The sequence below is a fragment of the Gorilla gorilla genome, chromosome 10 (assembly GCF_029281585.2).
Source record: "Gorilla gorilla gorilla isolate KB3781 chromosome 10, NHGRI_mGorGor1-v2.1_pri, whole genome shotgun sequence".
Lineage (NCBI taxonomy): Eukaryota > Metazoa > Chordata > Mammalia > Primates > Hominidae > Gorilla > Gorilla gorilla.
This window is the reverse complement of record NC_073234.2, coordinates 48,024,016-48,043,048: the sequence shown is the minus strand read 5'-3', so window position 1 is coordinate 48,043,048 and position 19,033 is coordinate 48,024,016. Positions and strand designations below refer to the sequence as shown.

Here is a 19,033-nt window from a genome sequence, read left to right as displayed (position 1 = left end):
CTTCCCAAATCATTTGAAACCATAGTTTCTAGGATTAAATAACGTGACCAAATTCACAAGTGGCTAAAAAGTGACAGAACAGGGCCTTAACCCAAAGTCCATGCTTTTTTCCCCTACTGTACCCCACTGCAACTCCCTGGAAAAGACAGACTGGTAACTGAGTGGAAAACAAAAGGAAAACTTATTTATTATTAGAGGTGGGAATGTGGGGAGTGGGGCAGAACAGGTGGTGGCCCTGGGAGAGGGTCCCAAGGGGCAGAGGTTGGGGATGTCTCAGTAAAGAGGGGCAGGTCATGAATAGAGCCTCCACCCCCAGCGGGGGGTTCCTGGGCCCGCCCAAGCACTGGGCTAAAACGTGGAAACTGGGCATTGACAAAGTACAGCGGGATGTGGGCAATTCGGCCTGTGGACCAGCCCTGCAGAGAAGGGAAAGAAAAGGATCACAGTCTGGGCCCAAAGAAGGGCCACCTGGCAGAGCCATATAGCAGCCAAGCCCCTCAGCTTCTCCATCCAACTCCTGGAAGCCCCAGCAGCCTGGCGCACTCACCACACTGAGCAGGGCCCCTTTGTTGAAGGAAGGATGGAAAGTGATGAGCTGGGGCTGGGCTCCTGGCTCCCCCTGGATAATGCCACTAGAAGAAAAGGTGAGCAGGCAACCGGAGGCGAGAAGGGAGGGGAATGTAGTGGGATGTGGGTTTGTGCAGGAAGGCTGGTGAGAAGTCCAGACCTAAGGGCCCACATGGCACTTACCAGGGAAGGAGCTCAAACACAGGGCTGTTTCGAGTGCGAAAAAGGAGGATGACTGGTTTACCATCCTGTACCCTTGGGTTTCCTGTAAGAAATGGATCCAGGGATAGGGGAGGAACTCTGAAGGCAGAGTCCCAGGACAGGGGCAGAGGAGGACTCCAGGCCAGGGCATGGCCTCATAAGATTAACTGGGAAGATGGCTGTGGGCTGAGCCCTTCATCCTTCCCTCTTACCTTTCATAAGCACAGCCAGACGTTCCCCACTGGGGTCCCAGACCATGGAGTGAGCCTCTCCCCCAAGCCTGTGGGTAAGGACAGGTTAGGAGAGTTTCAGTGTGGTCCCTCCCACCTGCTTTTCACTGCCACTCCCTCAACCACTCAGCTCACCTCTCCTCACCATCTGGTGTCTGTATTGTTGTCTCAGACAGATCTGCCACAATCGTTGCTGACTTTGCACCTCCAACGCACCCCTTTCCCTCACCTGTGGACAAATAAGAGCAGAGAGGTTCTTGCAAGAAACAGGCCTCTCACTGGTCCCCCGCCAGCTCACCAAAGGCATCAATACCTCGAAATCTCCTAAGCTTCTATATTTCCCTTTATCCCTCAGAGCTGCATCTTACCAAAGGTTGCTGCCTCCCTCTGACCACCCCAAATACTGAAGTGTTGCCCTAACTCACCACAACGTTCTGGAAAAGACAGGGAGTAAATCAGTGGCTCTCCCAATACAGTGAACAGCAGTCGGCTGCCATCTGGGCTCCAGCAGCCAGTCTGGGGTCAGGGAGCAAAAGGCAGGAGAAGGTATGTCTATAGTAGAATGAGGATGGAAAGTAGAGGTGGCCAGGTTTGGGAGCATCAGGGGCCCATTGGAATCATCTCCTCCCCAGTGTCTGTGAATCAGAGTCCCCTCTTACCTGACAGCGCCCTGATAGAGTAGGCCACCTCTCACAAGTCCACATCTGGGCCTCCCAGACTCTGAGCCAGAGAAAAGCAAATTACAGCTCAGGACCTCTAAGTTCTAAAAGTTGGACCTACCTCCCTTGACAGAGCTTCCAGGAGCTAAGTGCCTTTCTCTAGGTCCTTGCCCTCCCTCCATCCTTCTCCCACTCACCGAAAGACAGCTGAAGGAGTGGTAGCCAGGATTTTGCTGCCGTCTGGGGACCAGAGCAGGTTGGTCACCCCACCTCCTCGAAACCAGGGAAGGGGGACACAGGTCTCTGTTGAGACATCCCATACCTAGGAGAGTGGGGCAGGAGATAAGGGAAAACTCAAGCACCCCATCATCTCACAGTGGGCTGGCCTCTCTAATGTACAAAGAGCCAGAAACGAGAGGAAGCGGGAGAGGGACTGTGAAACATGAGGCACGGGTTCATGCTGACAATTACAGACAGCGGAATTTTAAACCTCATGAGTCTGATGGCAAAGCTCCTCTCGGGGTAAGTTTAAGACTGAATGGACCAAGGTCCCTCCTCCTTCCCCGAAGATGTTTCCACCACCGAGTGAGGAACACTTTTGCCAGGACTGAAATGTGCATGAGGGGCAGGGACCCACTCACCCGGATAGCAGCATCCACAGGTGAAGCTGAGAGCAGCCGCCCCCCACTGGGGGCCCAGGCCAAGCTGGTAACAGGTGTATGCCCAGGGTGAGACAGCACTTGGGCACAGCCAGAAGAGGGTCTGGAGGGGAACACAGAGGATGTGGAGTCAGAAGATGACAAGAAGCCATCCCCAAAATTCTATTTCTTTGCCTCCTGCTAAAACCTCCTATCCTGATGGCCCACTCTGGGCTCAAATCCAGGTTGTGAAAAAGGAATAAGGATTGTGAAAGTTAAAAGAAAAAAACAGCGAAGGGGAAAAACGACCAAGTCACCACGAGCAGGTCAACAGAGAAGAGGTAATCTGCAAGGTCTCAGGCCAGGGTGAAAGAGAGTGCTTTCACGAGATAGGCCATGAGGCAAAACCTAACCAGTAACCTAGAAGGTACTGCCCTGGGGCGATATCAGGCCCTACCCCAGAACACAGCTCTCCGCCCACAGGCCATCCAGCCTGGCCATCCATCCATCCAGGATTAATAATCTATGACATTACTTCAAGGTTCCAACCTTTTCTCTCCAGTTATCTAACACTTCTCAGAACACATCCTGTGCTCCCAAACAGCCCTCCTGCCTTGCCTTATCAAAGTACCTCCCAACTCTGCAGCTCCCGCGTTTGCTGCTTATCATAAAGATGCTGCAGGCCGGGCGCAGTGGCTCACGCCTGTAATCCCAGCACTTTGGGAGGCCGAGGTGGGTGGATCACGAGGTCAAGAGATCGAGACCATTCTGGCCAACATGGTGAAACCCCGTCTCTACTAAAAGTACAAAAAAATTAGCTGGGCGTGGTGGTGCTCACCTGTAGTCCCAGCTACTTGGGAGGCTGAGGCAGGAGAATTGCTTGAACCCGGGAGGCGGAGGTTGCAGTGAGCCGAGATCGCACCACTGCACTCCAGCCTGGCGACAGAGCGAGACTCCATCTCAAAAAAAAAAAAAAAAGATGCGGCATGTGGCTCGGCCTCCATCACCAGCAGGGAACTACCTGAGGGCACCTGCCATGTGTCTGCAGCTGTGTATTTCCAGAGCCATGTGCCTGGCCTGACAGACGAAGGCTACTACCTGAATTAATGCCACCTTCTCTTTCCACCTAACTATAACCACCTTCAGCTCCAGTGAAGTCTTAGTCATGGATGTACAATTTAATTCTCTTGAACTTTATGATAAATCACAGCTGCCTTTGCAGGTGGGTTCAGATTCATCTCATTCTTTTCAGTGGCTCCATTGTATACCACTCAATAGATGAACTATAATTTATTCAGTCATGCCTCTACAAATGGACATTTGACTTGTTTGTAATTTTTTATTATACATAATGCTGTAAAAAATATTTCCTGGGCCAGGCATGGTGGTTCACACTCCAGGCTGGAGTGCAGTGACACAGTCATAGCACACTGCAGCCTCAAAGTCCTGAGGCTCCTGCCTCAGCCTCTAAAGTAGCTAGGACTACAGGCGTACACCCCACGCCCAGCTAGTTTTTTTATTTTTATTTTTTGTATAGACAGCATCTATGTTGACCAAGCTAGTCTCAAACTGCTAGGCTCAAGTGATCCATCTGCCTCAGCCTCCCAAAGTGCTGGAATTACATGCATGAGCCATCACGCCTGGCCTTGTTTTTTGTTCATTTATTTTAAAAAAATTTTTCAAATCGAGTTTCGCTCTTGTCACCCAGGCTAGAGTACAATGGCATTATCTCAGCTCACTGAAACTTCCACCTCCTGGGTTCAAGTGAATTCTCCTGCCTCAGCCTCCTGAGTAGCTGGGATTATAGGCACACGCCACCACACCCAGCTAATTTTTGTATTTTTAGTAGAAACAAAAACAAAAAACCAACAATCTTCCAGGCGTGGTGTACGCACCTATAGTCCCAGCTACTTGGCAAGGGGCTCACTTGAGCCCAGGTGTTCAAGGCTGTAGTGTGCAATGACTGAGTCTGTGAAGAGCCACTGTATTCCAGCCTGGGCAACATAACGAAACCCCATATCTAAAAAAACCAAAAAACAGGCCAGTTGCAGTGGCTCATGCCTGTAATCTCAGCACTTCGGGAGGCCGAGGCAGGCGGATCACCTGAGGTCAAGAGTTTGAGACCAGCCTGGCCAATATGGTGAAACCCGTCTCTACTAAAAATAAAAAATTAGCCGATGTGGTGGCACACACCTGTAGTCCCACCTACTTGGGAGGCTGAGGCAGGAGAATCGCTTGAACCCAGGAGGCAGAGGTTGTTGCAGTGAGCTGAGATGGCGCCACTGCACTCCAGCCTGGGCGACAGAGTGAGATTCCATCACAAAAAAAAAAAAAATCTGTGATCACGTGTTTTTTTCTTATAGTACCTATTGTCAAGGTTTAGGTATCAGGGTTACATTAGCTTTATAAAAATAAATCAGGAAGATCCTGCAACAAAAGAAAGGGAGGACAGGCCGGGCGTGGTGGCTCACGCCTGTAATCCCAGCACTCTGGGATGCTGAGGCGGGCGGATCACGAGGTCAAGAGGAGAATCACTTGAACCCGGGAGGCAGAGGTTGCAGTGAGCCGAGATTGCACCACTGCACTCCATCCAGCCTGGGCAACAAGAGTGGAACTCCATCTCAAAAAAAAAAAAAAAAAAACTCATTATTTTCTTCTACAATCCACTTTGGTAACTTATATTTTGCTAGAAAAACAAACATTTCTACAGGGCACGGTGGCTCACTTCTATAATCCCAGCACTTTGGGAAGCCAAGGCGGGCGGATCACAAGGTCAGGAGTTCAAGACCAGCCTGGCCAATATGGTGAAACCCTATCTCTACTAAAAATACAAAAATTAGCTAGTACGTGCCTGTAGTCCCAGCTACTTGGGAGGCTGAGGCAGAAGAATCACTTGAACCCGGGAGGCTGAGGTTGCAGTGAGTTGAGATCGTGCCACTGCACTCCAGCCTGGGCAACAAGAGTGAAATTCCTTCTCAAAAAAAAAAAAGAAATCAAACATTTCCTTCAGATTTTCAAATCTGTTGGCCTAAACAAGTCCACAATATTCTTTTATAATTCTTCTATTTTCTCCCGTATCTATATCTTTCCACTTCTGAAAATAGTATACTTTGGTTTTCTTTTTCTCCTTAATTAGGCTGACCAAGAGGTTTTCTTCTTTATTCATATATATACGTATATACATGTATACATACACGTATATATACATATATATACGTGTATATATGTATATATATATAACGTGTGTGTGTGTGTGTGTGTGTGTGTGTGTGTGTGTGTGTATATATGTTTTTTTTTTTTTTTTTGAGACAGAGTCTTGCTTTGTCGCCCAGGCTGGAGTACAGTGGCGTGATCTCAGCTCACTGCAACCTCCGCCTCCCAGGTTCAAGTGACTCTCCTGCCTCAGCCTGCCGAGTAGCTGAGACTACAGGCGAGCACCACCGCGCCCAGCTGATTTTTTGTATTTTTAGTAAAGATGGGGTTTCACCGTGTTAGCCAGGATGGTCTCTATCTCCTGACCTCATGATCCACCCGCCTCAGCCTCCCAAAGTGCTGGGATTACAGGCGTGAGCCACCGCGCCTGGCCTTTTTTTTTTTTTTTTTGAGACAGGGTCTCACTCTGTTGCCCAGACCAGAGTACAGCTGTAGTGGCATGATGTCAACTCACTGCAACCTCTGCTTCCCGGGTTCAAGTGATTCTTGTGTCTCAGCCTCCCAAGTAGCTGGGATCACAGGCACGCACCACCACGTCCAGCTAATTTTTTTGTATTTTTAGTAGAGATGGGGTTTCGCCATGTTGGCCAGGCTGGTTTCGAACTCCTGGCCTCAAGAAATCCACCCACCTTGGTCTCCCAAAGTGCTGAGATTACAGGCATGTGCCACCAAGCCTGGCCTAATTTTTGTATTTTTAGCAGAGATGGGTTTTACCATGTTGGCCAGGCTGGTCTCAAACTCCTGACCTCAGGTGATCCTCATGCCTTGGCCTCCCAAAATGCTGGGATTACAGGTGTGAGCCACTGTCCCCAGCCTTTATTCACTTTTTTTTTTTTTTTTGAGACAGAGTCTGGCTCTGTTGCCCAGGCTGGAGTACAGTGGCATGATCTTGGCTCACTGCAACCTCCGCCTCCCAGATTCAAGCGATTCTCCTGCCTCAGCTTCCCAAGTAGCTGGGACTACAGGTGTGTACCACCATGCCCAGCTAATTTTCATATTTTTAGTAGAGACAAGGTTTTGCTATGTTGGCCAGGCTGGTCTCGAACTCCTGACCTCAGGTGATCCAACCGCCTCCACATCCCAAAGTGTTGGAATTACAGGCATGAGCCACCGCGCCCAGCTTATTCATAATTTAAAGAACCAGTTTCTGGTTTTATTTTTAGTTAGTTCTCACAGGTATTCTTTTTCTAATTTTATTAGTTTCTGATCTTATTAGTACTAATTTTCTTTACACTTCCTTTAGTCTTTCCACCCCGTAACCCACAGACACATTGTCCCCACAATCCAAAAAGCCCCTAGTTCTCTTTCTCCAGATTAGAGTATTCTCAGCAACCCACCTTGATCTTACATCTGCTTTTCCCATAGCCCTGGGAAGTGCTGTGAGGACAAAGAACTTCTCCTTTCAGACCTCCTCACCACCCACCATGCCTAGCATTGCACAACTTTCAGGCCAAGGTAAGGCAGGCTACTAGGACTTACCGGGTAGACAAGGAGGTAGGGTCCAGGGTCCAGATAAGAATGCAGCTCTGGCAGGCCACAGCCAAGACAGAGGCACTAAGGGGCTTCCAGGCCAGAGCCGCCACATTTCGCTGCAGCCGGTGCTTCAGGGAGGGGACTATGGTGCTAGGGTGAAGGGGCAGGAAACTGAGTCAAGGCAGGAACACTAAGGCTCCAGGGACCAGAGTGCAGTTAAGGAGGGAAAGCCACAAAGAAGGATGATCCGTCCAGGGGCCAGGGGCACCATAGGACAGGAGGGGATAAAGGTTAGGTCTAGAAGAAGCACACATCCAGTTATGGAGCTTCCCTGACCCCAGTTCTGGAAGGAGCCCCATGAATCAGGTTCAAGAACTACAGGACTCCCCGGAACCAAGGCTGGCAAGCGAAGGTGATATTGACAAGTCAGAGCCCACCTGGTGTCCCCACACACACCTGCTGGCATTATACACACGGACTGAGTCATCTAGCAGGGCCACTGCAAACTTGTTGGTGTGGGGGTGCCATGCAAAGACACGCAAGCAGCAGCTGGACCTAAGGAAGGAGTTAACATGAAGAGTTCCTGCACCTATCCCTACCCTAGCCCAGAAGCTCACATTCATTTCCAGTAAGGACATGGTTTTTTCCTACTTTTTCTTGTATTCTTTTTTGGGGGAACAGGAGGAATGAGAATATGGTGAGCAATCAGAAAAGGAGTAGGAGTCTTTGCCTTCTCCCCAAAGGGAGTTTCGAGGTTCAGGACTTCCTTTCCACAAAGCTCCAGGGCTTGTGCACTCACCAATTTGTGACTTGGGCAAATTCAGCGATCAGATCTTCACTCCTGAGCTGTAAGAACAAGATAGACACAGGACACACTGGGGCAAAAGGAGCTCATCTCCTCAATATTCCAACAGGGGAGCTGGACCACTCCTACCCTCTGAAGTCATCACACCCAACCCTGACGTGCAAGGATAGGAATGAGGGCAGAGTAGGATGGGGACACAGCAAATGCAGAGGGCTGGGGAGGAAGCCAAACTTACAGACAGATGGGGGAACAGGGACCCATGGAGAGAAGAGGCCCATCGACAGAGTGCCAGGGCCCAGCCAGATGCCGTCTTCACCCACTCAAACACTGTAGGGTTGAGGAAGCAGCTCTGATTAAACCATTCACAGGCCTCTTACCAGGTACCTTCTAGGTGAAAGACAAGGAAGGACAGGCACTCCCCAGGTCCTTCTGCCCAGTAAGTGCTCTCAACACCACACTCTGGACACCCACTCTGGACACCCACTCTGGGTTATTTGGGTAGGTAGAGGAGAGGACAGGAAAAATAGGGCTAAAAGAGGCTGAGCCAACAGGTGTCGGGTGAGTTCAAGAATATGGAGAGAAGATAACCACAAAACTAGGGAAGGCTGGAGGGAAAAATACTTACCCTCTTCTTCTGAGTTTGCAATTTCATTTAGCACCCCAAAAAGGCCCACATCACGCCTGATAAGGGAGGAAAATGTGGGTCAGCTTACTCTGATCCCCTCTGTCCCTCTCTACCAGTTTCATTCATTCATTCAATATACATGTATTAAAAATATGGGCACTCACATTTAATGAGTGCCAACTATGTACCAGGCACTCTACATGCTGTCCTTTCATTTACATATCTCACAAATCTGAATGAGATTCTACCCATTTACGGATGAGACAACCAAGGCTCAGAGGACTTTTGGGGCTTTGTGAGCAGGTTAAGGAGTTGGGACTTGCTCTAAGACAATGAATGGAAAGCCATGGAAGGGTTCTAAGGAGAAGAATAAACAGATCACACAGCACCATTTTAGAAAGAGCAGTCTGGCTGCAGATTAGAGAGTGATAAGAATAGAAAAGGCCAGGCTGGCTGCGGTGGCTCACGCCTATAATCCCAGCACGTTGGGAGGCCGAGGTGGGCGGATCATGAGGTCAGGAAACTGAGACCATCCTGGCCAACATGGTAAAACCCCGTCTCTACTAAAAATGCAGAAATTAGCCAGGCGTGGTGGTGCGTACCTGTAGTCCCAGCTACTCAGGAGGCTGAGGCAGGGCAGGAGAATCACTTGAACCCAGGAGGCGGAGGCTGCAGTAAGCCGAGATCGTGCCACTGCACTCCAGCCTGGGCGACAGAGTGAGACTCTGCCTCAAAAAAGAAGAAAAAAAAAAAAAAAGAATAGAAAAGGCCAGGCGCGGTGGCTCACACCCGTAATCACAGCACTTTGGGAGGCCAAGGTGGGCGGATCACGAGGTCAGGAGATCAAGACCATCCTGGCCAACATGGTGAAACATGTTGAAAAATATGAAAATTAGCCAGGTGTGGTGGTCCATGCCTATAATCCCAGCTACTCCGTAGGCTGAGGCAGGAGAATCGCCTGAACCCGGGAGGCAGGGGTTGCAGTGAGCCGACATCGCGCCACCACACTCCAGCCTGGGCAACAGAGCAAGACTCCATCTCAGACAAAAAAAAAAAAAAAGAAGAAGAGAAAAAATAGAAAAAGTCCAGGTGCAGTGGCTCAACCCTAGCACTTTGGGAGGCCAAGGCAGGTGGATCGCCTGAGCTCAAGAGCTTGAGACCAGCCTAGGCAACATAGGGAAATGCTGTCTCTACAAAAAAAATACAAAACTTAGGCAGGTGTGGTGGCACATGCCTGTAGTCCCAGCTACTTGGGAGGCTGAGGAAGGAGCATCACTTGAGCCCTGGGGGCTGACAATGCAGTGAGCCGTGTTCCATGTTTGCGCCACTGCACTCCACACTGGCCAACAGAGCAAGATACTGTCTCAAAAAATAATAATAATAATAGAGAAAAATAAATCAGTTAAGAATCTACTTCAGGGCCGGGCGCGGTGGCTCACACCTGTAATCCCAGCACGCTGGGAGGCCAAGGCAGGTGGATCACGAGGTCAGGAGTTCGAGACCAGCCTGGTCAAGATGGTGAAACCCCATCTCTATTAAAAATACAAAAATTGGCCAGGTGCGGTGGCTCACACCTGTAATCCCAGCACTTTGGGAGGCTGAGGCGGGCGGATCACAAGTTCAAGAGATCAAGACCATCCTGGCTAACACGGTGAAACCCCGTCTCTACTAAAAATACAAAAAATTAGCCAGGTGTGGCAGTGGGCGCCTGTAGTCCCAGCTACTCAGGAGGCTGAGGCAGGAGAATGGAGTGAACTCGGGAGGCGAAGCTTGCAGTGAGCCGAGATCGTGCCACTGCACTCCAGCCTGGGCAACAGAGCGAGACTCTGTCTCAAAAAAAAAAACCAAAAAAATAAAACAAAACAAAAATTAACCAGGCGTGGTGGTGTGCACCTGTAGTCCCAGCTACTCAGAGGCTGAGGCAGAAGAATTGCTTGAACCCAGGAGGCGGAGGTTGCAGCGAGCTGAGATCACGCCACTGCACTCCAGCCTTGGTGACAAAGTGAGACTCTGTCTCAAAAAAAAAAAAAAAAAGAATCTACTTCAGGAACCTAGGAAAAAGGTGAAAGTGGCCTGAACTGGTGGGGATGAAGAAAAAGAGACAGATTTGAGAGATTTAGGAATTAGCATAAACAAGATGTGAAGACTAATCAGACATTAGTAAAGGAAAGAGCAATACAACAGAAACACCTAGGTAATAATTACATCAGCTAATATGCTTACAATGTGCCAGCTCTGGACTAGGTGCCTCACATTAACTAATCAAGCCATTATGACAATCCTACAAGATAGGTATTGTTATCACTGCATTTATTTTTATTTTATTGAGACAGGGTCTTGCTCTGTGACCCAGGCTGGAGTGCAATATCACCATCACGGCTCACTGCAGCCTCAATCTCCTGAGCTCAGGTATTCTTGCCTCGGCCTCCCGAGGAGCTGAGACTACGGGCGCACACCATCATGCCCAGCTAATTTTTAAATTTTTTGTAGAGATGGGGTTTCAGAGTGTGTGTGTGTGTGTGTGTGTGTGTGTGTGTGTGTGTGTGTGTGTGTGTGTGTTTTAAGACGGAGTCTCACTCTGTCACCCAGGCTGGAGTGCAGTGGTGTGAACTCGGCTCACTGCAACCTCTACCTCCTGGGTGCAAACAATTCTTGCGCCTCAGCCTCCTGAGTAATTAGGATTACACACGGAGTTTCACCACATTGGCCAGGCTGGTCTCGAACTCCTGACCTCAAGTGATACACCCGCCTTGGCCTCCCAAAGTGCTGGGATTACAGGCATGAGCTTCCGCGCCCAGACTATCACTGCATTTTTAGATGAGAGAACAAAGGTGTGAAGAGGCTAATTAATATGAACAAGGTAATCTAAGTAGAAAGTAGCAGTCAGGATTCAACCATCTATCTACCCCAGAACCTATACTCAAACCACTTTTTCCTGAATGAGTAATATGATCATTCCTTAAAGTGAACCATCCAGAGAAGCAGATTTGGAGAGAGAAATAAAGAGACTGGATTTGAGCATGCTGAATATATGAAGTCTGCGAAATATTCAAGCAGGATAATTTGGCAAACACGTGAACACCAGGTCTGATGCATCGGCTGGAAATCTAGCCCCAAGAACACCAACATTTAAGGGACACCAGGAAGAGGAGCCACCAAAAAGCCTGAGAAGCAGCAGCCACAGAAGTAGGAGACAAGGAGCCTGGGAATGAATGGCTTTTCAACAAACTGATATTCAACTTCACACACACAGGCATGCCCATTAAACTGTACTGAAGTACCAAAGATCAAAGCTTGACAGCACATGTGTTGGAAAACAGGCACTCCCATACACTGCTGGTGGGACCATATACATGTACGACTTTGACAGAGGGCTATTTGGAACAGCTCACAAAATTACAGATGAACATACCCTCTGAGCCAACAACTTAATTTCTAGGAATTTATCCTACAAATGGTAATGGTATTAATAAAAATATTAAGTAACCCTTTTTTTTTTTTTGAGACAAGGTCTCACTCAGTGCCACTGCACTGGCACAATCTTGGCTCACTACAACCTCCACCTCCCAGGCTCAAGTGATCCTCCTATACATAAGCCTCCCAAGTAGCTGGGAATAAAGGTGCATGCCACCATACCCAGCTAATTTTTGTACTTTTCTTGTAGAGAAAAGAACATGGTTACGCCATGTTCCCCAGGCTAGTCTCGAACTACTAAGCTCAAGCAATCTGCCGGCCTCAGCCTACCAAAGCGCTGGGATTATAGGCGTGAGTCACTGTGCCTGGCATAAATAACCCTTAAAGGAATTAATATGTGCCATTAATAGGTCCAGGTGCAGTAGCTGTAATCTCAGCACTTTGGGAGGCCAAGGCAGGCAGATTACCTGAGGTCAGGAGGCCAGACCACCCTGGCCAACATGGTGAAATCTCATCTCTACTAAAATACGAAAAGTTAGCTGGGCGTGGTGGCACATGCCTATAGTACCAGCTACTCGGGAGGCTGAGTCAGGGGAACTGCTTGAACCCGAGAGGCGGAGGCTGCAGTGAGCCGAGATCGCACCTCTGCACTCCAGCCTGGCAACACAGCAAGACTCTGTCTCCAAAAAAAAAAAAAAGAAAGAAAATGAGCCGGGCGCGGTGGCTCACACCTGTAATCCCAGCACTTTGGGAGGCCAAGGCGGGCACATCATCTGAGGTCGGAAGTTCAAGACCAGCCTGACCAACATGGAGAAACCCTGTCTCTACTAAAAATACAAAATTAGCTGGGCGTGGTGGCGCATGCCTGTAATCCTAGCTACTCGGGAGACTGAGGCAGAAGAATCGCTTGAACCTGGGAGGTGGAAGTTGCAGTGAGCTGAGCACGCCACTGCACTCCAGCCTGGGCGACAAGAGTGAAACTCCATCTCAAAAAAAAAAAAAAAAGAAAATGAAACCAGGTAGTGTAGCTCCACTCCTACAAGTGCAAAGTGGATGACCTATGTAGGAGATTATTCAGTGCAACCTTATATCTGATCTTGCTGAGCTTTAGGTAAAAGCTCAGAAGTGGTAATGACATGAGGTGGGGGCAGGGAACAGGTTCACCTAATCAAGCCAGAAAGCAAGGCAAGTTAGTAGAGATGAAATGGAAGTACTTTTTCCATAGTGTTCCTGGGAAGGGCAAGGAAGGGAACCTGACATTTATTGAGCATTTGAGTTCTATAATAAGGACTAAAAATTTCATATGATTTAGGATATACAGCTCTCATGGAGACAGCCTGAATAAAAGTCTTTTGAAGAACACCCCAAGGTAAAGGGGTGGTGACTCATTTTCCAGGATCTGCAGACTGCGACCCAGGAAACCCTTTGCCATGCCTCACCAAATGTTGATGCATCTCTTCCACACTTGCTCCCGGTGATGGATGAAGGCAGTTCTTGTGCCATGGTCCAGCCTTCCAGGGGTCTTTAGGGGATCCTTGGTCAGTTGTAGGACAGGAAGATTGATCCACTATAGCACAAAAGTGAGGGGTGTGACGGTGAGTCAGTCTCTTCCCAAATCTTTAATTCCGTGCCATCTCCAACCCACCGCTGGGCTAAGTATAAGAGATTCCAGAGGTCTGTTTCCCATTTCCACAAAGCTAACACTTGTGAGAATGGGAAACAAGTCTTAGCTCCCGTATCTGTGTAACTAGAATAATATTTCATAGGGTTGCTCTGATTATGAAACCATATAACATTTTTAGAAAACACCTGACTCAGCCTCTTTCTTACATAGCAAACGCTCAATAAATGTCAGTTTCCCTTCCTTGTCCTTCCCAGGAACACCATGGAAAAAAGTTCCATGTTGTATCCTTCTGATCCTCCCCAGATACTGTCCCCACCTTTTAGATAGTTCTCCCGCATCCTCACACTCCCTAGATTCTCCCTCATTCTCTCCATTCCCTCTAGGCCTCCTCCACAGCTCCTTAACCGTTCCCCCATTATACTCCAATCCCAGTCCTAAAACAGATTCCAGCCCTTCTAGTCTCCTGCCGGGGCCAAGCTGTTTCCACTCCGCCAGATTCTGTGACCCTGCCCCTGTCACACTGCCTCCCTTCCCCAGTAGTCCCCGACTCCGCCCCCATGCCTGTAGGTCCCCTCCCTCCTCGCCCTGGCCACCTGGCCCCGGAAGTCGGGGGGCGGGCTCTCATATCTACCGCCCGTCACCAGCTCGTTATTGTGCTCATATAGGGTGACTTGATCCCGAGGCGGTGGAGGAGGGAACAACCCCAGAGAGCACATCTTGCCGGTTCGCAGGACGTCTGCAGTCGGCAAACTCCTGGCCGGAACGGCACAGACCGCACTCCCGCAACTCGGTTCCCGGGCTAGATTCGTATGCGGACGGGTAGCCGCAAGGGACAAACGGCGAGGCGGAACTCAACGGAAGTGAAGAAAAGACTAACGGGAAAGAAGGACGAGTACGCGGTCCCGGGACAGACCTCCAAAGCTTCTTCTTGCGCCCCCTGGCGGCCGGAGGGGGAGCAGCGCGGACACGTCTCCCGGCCAACCGTTGGTTACCAGGCTGGAGTGGGGTTTTTTTCTGTTGTTTTCCATGAGACTACTGTTTTTCCCAGCTCCGAATTCCCGAACACCTTCTCCCACTCACTATCTTAGCGCTTAGAAAGCCCGAAATAAGCCACATTCAGGGAAGTACCAAATTAACCCTCCCAGGCCTGTGGATCACCCAGAGGAAAATACAGGCTATGTCACAGGCAGCTGGCTGGAAAGCTGAGGGAAAAGCCTCAGAGAGGAGGAACAGTGCTGCACCCACACGGTTAGGCGTCCTGGAAAGGGAGGTGGGGACGGTTGGAAAACTAACATTTCCTGCCAGGTGCGGTGGCTCACGCCTGTAATCCCAGCACTTTGGGAGGCCGAGGTAGGTGGATCATCTGAAAGTCAGGAGTTCGCAGACCAGCCTGGCCAACATGCTGAAAACCCCATCTATACTAAAAATACAAAAATTAGTCGGGCGTGGTGGCGGGCACCTGTAATCCCAGCTAATCGGGAGGCTGAGGCAGGAGAATCTCTTGAACTCCGGAGGGGGAGGTTGCAGTGAGCCAAGATCGCACCATTGCACTCCAGCCTGGGTAACAAGAGGGAAACTTCGTCTCAAAAAGGAAAACTTTATTTATTTATTTATTTTTTGAGAGACAGGGTCTCGCTCTATTGCCCAGGATGAAGGCAGTGGTGCTATCTCAGCTCACTGCAACCTCTGCCTCCCCGGTTCAAGCAATTATCCTGCCTCAACCTCTGGAGTAGCTGGGATTACAGGCATGCTTCACCACGCCCAGCTAAGTTTGTATTTTTAGTAGAGACGAGGTTTTACCATGTTGGCCAGGCTGGTCTCAAACTCCTGACCTCAAGTGATCTGCCTGCTTTGGCCTCCCAAAGTGCTGGGATTACAGGCCTGAGCCACCTTGCCGGGCTGCAAAACTATTTCCTGAGCACTTGTTACGATAAGTGCTTTTATAATCTTTACAACCCCGTAAGGTGAGTGCTGTTCTGTCACCATGAGGAAAGTGAGTCACAGAGAGATTGGACCTAGATACACCCAAACCAGTTATTCTCACTTAAGAATAAAAGTGAGGCTGGGTGTGGTAGCTCACACCTGTAATCCCAGCACTTTGGGAGGCCGAGGCTGATCTCTTGAACCCAGGAGTTCAAGACCAGCTTGGGCAAAATAGCAAGACCCTGTATCTACAAAAAATTCAAAAGTTAGCCAGCGTGGTGGTGGCAAGCGTCTTTAGTCCAGCTACTCAGAAGGCTGAGATAGGAGAATCCAGACTACAATGATCCAAGATAGCACCACTGCACTCCAGCCTGGGTCAAAGAGCGAGACCCTGTCAAGCAAGCGAGAGAGAAAGAGCCGGGCGCGGTGGCTCACGCCTGTAATCCCAGCACTTTGGGAAGCTGAGGTGGGCTGATCCCCTGAGGTCGGGATTTCGAGACCAGCCTGACCAACATGGAGAAACCCCATCTCTATTAAAAAATACAAAACTAGCCGGGCATTGTGGTGCATGCCTGTAATCCCAGCTACTCAGGAGGCTGAGGCAGAATCCCTTGAACCTGGAAGGCGGAGGTTGCAGTGAGCAGAGATCGCGCCACTGCACTCCATCCAACCTGGGCAACAAGAGCGAAACTCTGTCTCAAAAAAAAAAACAAAAAACAAAACAAAACAAAACAAAAAAAACGGGAGGGAAGGGAGAGGGAGAAAGGAAAGAAAGAGAATGGGGGCCCCTCTTACAGACTTTGGAAAAAACATTGAATTCTTTGAGTCTCACTTTTCTCATTTGCAGTGTCCTAATTATTTCATATGGTTGTTTTCCATACAAAATAATAAAATGAAGCTATTTAATAAATTTTAAAGTGCTAAACAAATGTCAGAGGTTAATAGCTATAACTGTGCCATCAACTAGGTGACCTTGGTCAGAGTTCATTAACAAATGTTAAGTGATTTGAAGATGTAGAAGGCTGCCCCCACTCCCAAGAGCTACCAGTCTCATTGAATAATCTAGGGGGCATTTAGTTCTAGTATTCTGGATTCCGTGTCTGCCCTTCTTTTTCACCTGAAAAATTCCCCCCAAGAGAGTTATTACCAGGTCAGAAAACAAAGGGCTCCAGAGTCTCCTGAAAATGCACTTCACCTGAGAAGGCAAGTGGATCTCCTCTAATCTACTTCTCAACTGTTAAGGGACATAGGAATCACCTGAGCATCTCCTAAGGTGGCGCTCAGAGGCTATAGTTCCAAAGAAACCCCAGCTGATACTGCACAGACCACATTTTAAGTAGCAAGGCTCTAACCTAGCGGTCCCCAACTTTTTGGCACCAGGTTTAGTGGAAGACAGTTTTTCCAGGGGGAGCGGGGGAGGGAATGGTTTTGGGATGAAACTGTTACACCTGAGATCATCAGGCATTAGTTGGATTCTCATAAAAAGCGGGCAACCTAGGTCCTCCACGTGCGCAGTTCACAACAGAGTTCGCGCTACTATGAGAATCTAATGCCGCTGATCTGACAGGAGGCGGAGCTCAGCTTGCTCAGCTCGTCTCCGGCTGTGCGGTTCCTTTACAGGCCACCGACACGACGGGCCGTGGCACGACCCCTGCTCTAACCTTTTGCCATAGCCCCATTTAATTTCCTATGTGAGTTCACCGTCACCTGGGAAGTCACAGAAAGCTTGAAGAACATAAGGTATACACTGGGGATGGTTTGGGGAACCTGGCTGGGAAAGCCTCCCTGAGAAGGGGAAGTGGGCAGGTTTGAGGGAGAGGAAGTCGGTGACTGACAGATTAGTGGAGAGCACTGAGGACCCACGATAGTTTCCGTTTGTACCTTAGTCGTAACACCATCCAAACCCAGATACCCCTAGGAAAAATCACTCCGGCCTGCAACTTGCATCCTTCGATGAAACCTCGATTTTCACCAACAGGTTATAATGATCGGTTAGGTGCCTGCATCTTACCCTGTAAGGTGAACTGGAGAGAAGGAACAGTGCTGTTCCGCCCGCTGCCCCCGCCCTGGCCTGGCACAAGTACTGTCCCCTCCTCCATACTGCATATTTAACGTTTGTGGAACGCTTTTCACCATTTGCGGGTTCTAGAAAGGCCCAAGTCCAGGCCCAGCGCGCTCACCCAGTAACTTCACCAGGGGGCGCGGCTAGCCCGGCAACGCAGCGACCGTGACCCACGCCCTATGGGCTCCGAGCGCTTAGCGGGCGGTCTCCGCCGGCCCCTCCCTACGACCTGGGCGGGAACCGAGAGAGCGCGCAGGCCGCTTCTAAAAGGGGCCCCCTACTTTGGGAGTCGTCACCGGAGCCTGGGTGCCCGGAGCTCCGCCCGCTGCCCCTTCCCGGGCCCGCTGGAGCCCGGCGTCCCGACCCGGGGCCGGTAACCAGGCGCACATGGCCCGCCCGGCCCTGTTTGTCCTGGCAGCGCGCCTCCGCTATTTGAAGCGGTTTTTATCTCCCAGAAACCAGCAAAACCCCAAGCGGAGTCTAGGGAAGATGAAAGGGGCCGAAGGGTTGGGGAGGGGAGGACCGCGAGGCTGCGGCGGGCGGGAACTGGCACCGGACAGGCGGAGACCGGGAGGCGAGAGGGCCAGACTCTGGGGGGTCCGGAGGAGCCCGCCCGGCGGGGTTGAGGCGGGATCCCGGGGGTCCACTCCAGGCCGCCGCCTCGCTCAGACCAGCTCCAAGGCGCCCCCCGCCTTTCCTCTGCCCCAGCCCCCTCTCCCGGGTCTCTTCCGTCACAGCCCCCAGCCCACTAAAGAAGTCTTCGGAACTCGGATTTCTTCAAAGCGCCTTTGAAGTCGCGCTCCCAGCCGGAGGGCAGGAGATTTCGCACCTGGGCGGGGGCGGGAGTGGCGTCAGGGTGGGGAAGGGGCTCGTAACCCGAGCCCCCCCAGGATCGCCGGCCCCCTCCCACCCGTAGCAGCTCCTCTTGCGACCCGTGCGGTGGACAGTCCGACGCGGGGCGCAGCTGGGAGTCGGGCCCAGGCCGGGGGGAGCGGCCTGTGAGCCCCCTCAGCCCAGCGGGGTAACCTTGGGGGGCGGGGGCCGCACAAAGCCCTATTGTGGCTCGGGGATGCTGCCACAGAGTGGTTTTTGTTCTTCGGCTAACTCCGTGGCGGGCACGACTGATTGCAGACCCAGGGCAGGGGGCGGGTTACGTGCCAGGCCCAGTCTGCCCGCCGGGAGCCGCACCACCGCCCGACTGGGGCCGCGCAGGAGTCCGCACTGCAACCGCGGTGCCCGCGCTCGGGTCGCGTCACTGCCCTGACCAGGGTCAGTTGGTGCAGTCCAGAAAGGGCCAGGGTAGAAACCAGTGAGTCTTCCCAACTCTGCAGAAAGCACTGCACGCCCAAAAACTGAACACCGCTGGAGGATTTGACCGAGAAACAATTTTGTTTTGTGTTTTGTTTTGAGACGGAGTCTTGCTCTGCCGCCCACGCTGGAGTGCAGTGGCGCGATCTCAGCTCACTGCAACCTCCACCTCCCAGGTTCCACGATTCTTCTGCCTCAGCCTCCCAAGCAGCTGGCATTACAGGCACCTGCCACCACGCCCGGCTGATTTTTGTATTTTTTAGTACAGACAGGGTTTCATCATGTTAGCGA

The 19,033-nt window shown here is 50.7% G+C and overlaps 1 protein-coding gene across 2 annotated transcripts; it reads right to left on the bottom strand.

The window, feature by feature from the left end:
- Nucleotides 1-158: 158 nt before the first annotated feature.
- Nucleotides 159-14,329, bottom strand: AAAS (aladin WD repeat nucleoporin). 2 transcript variants are annotated; one of them, XM_055357130.2, is made up of 16 exons: nt 14,043-14,329; nt 13,265-13,392; nt 8,412-8,467; nt 8,022-8,113; nt 7,781-7,827; nt 7,438-7,536; nt 6,988-7,131; nt 2,299-2,419; nt 1,855-1,979; nt 1,658-1,718; nt 1,424-1,514; nt 1,134-1,227; nt 981-1,048; nt 751-832; nt 548-632; nt 159-416 (listed from the first exon to the last, which is right to left on the bottom strand). In XM_055357130.2, the coding sequence occupies exons 1-16, from the start codon at nt 14,163-14,165 to the stop codon at nt 192-194; spliced, it is 1,641 nt and encodes a 546-aa protein (XP_055213105.1). In that variant the 5' UTR covers nt 14,166-14,329; the 3' UTR covers nt 159-191. The 2 variants fall into 2 exon arrangements, with proteins under 2 accessions (XP_055213105.1, XP_055213106.1); XM_055357131.2 differs by lacking the exon at nt 7,438-7,536 and having other exon boundaries at nt 14,043-14,306.
- Nucleotides 14,330-19,033: the final 4,704 nt, after the last annotated feature.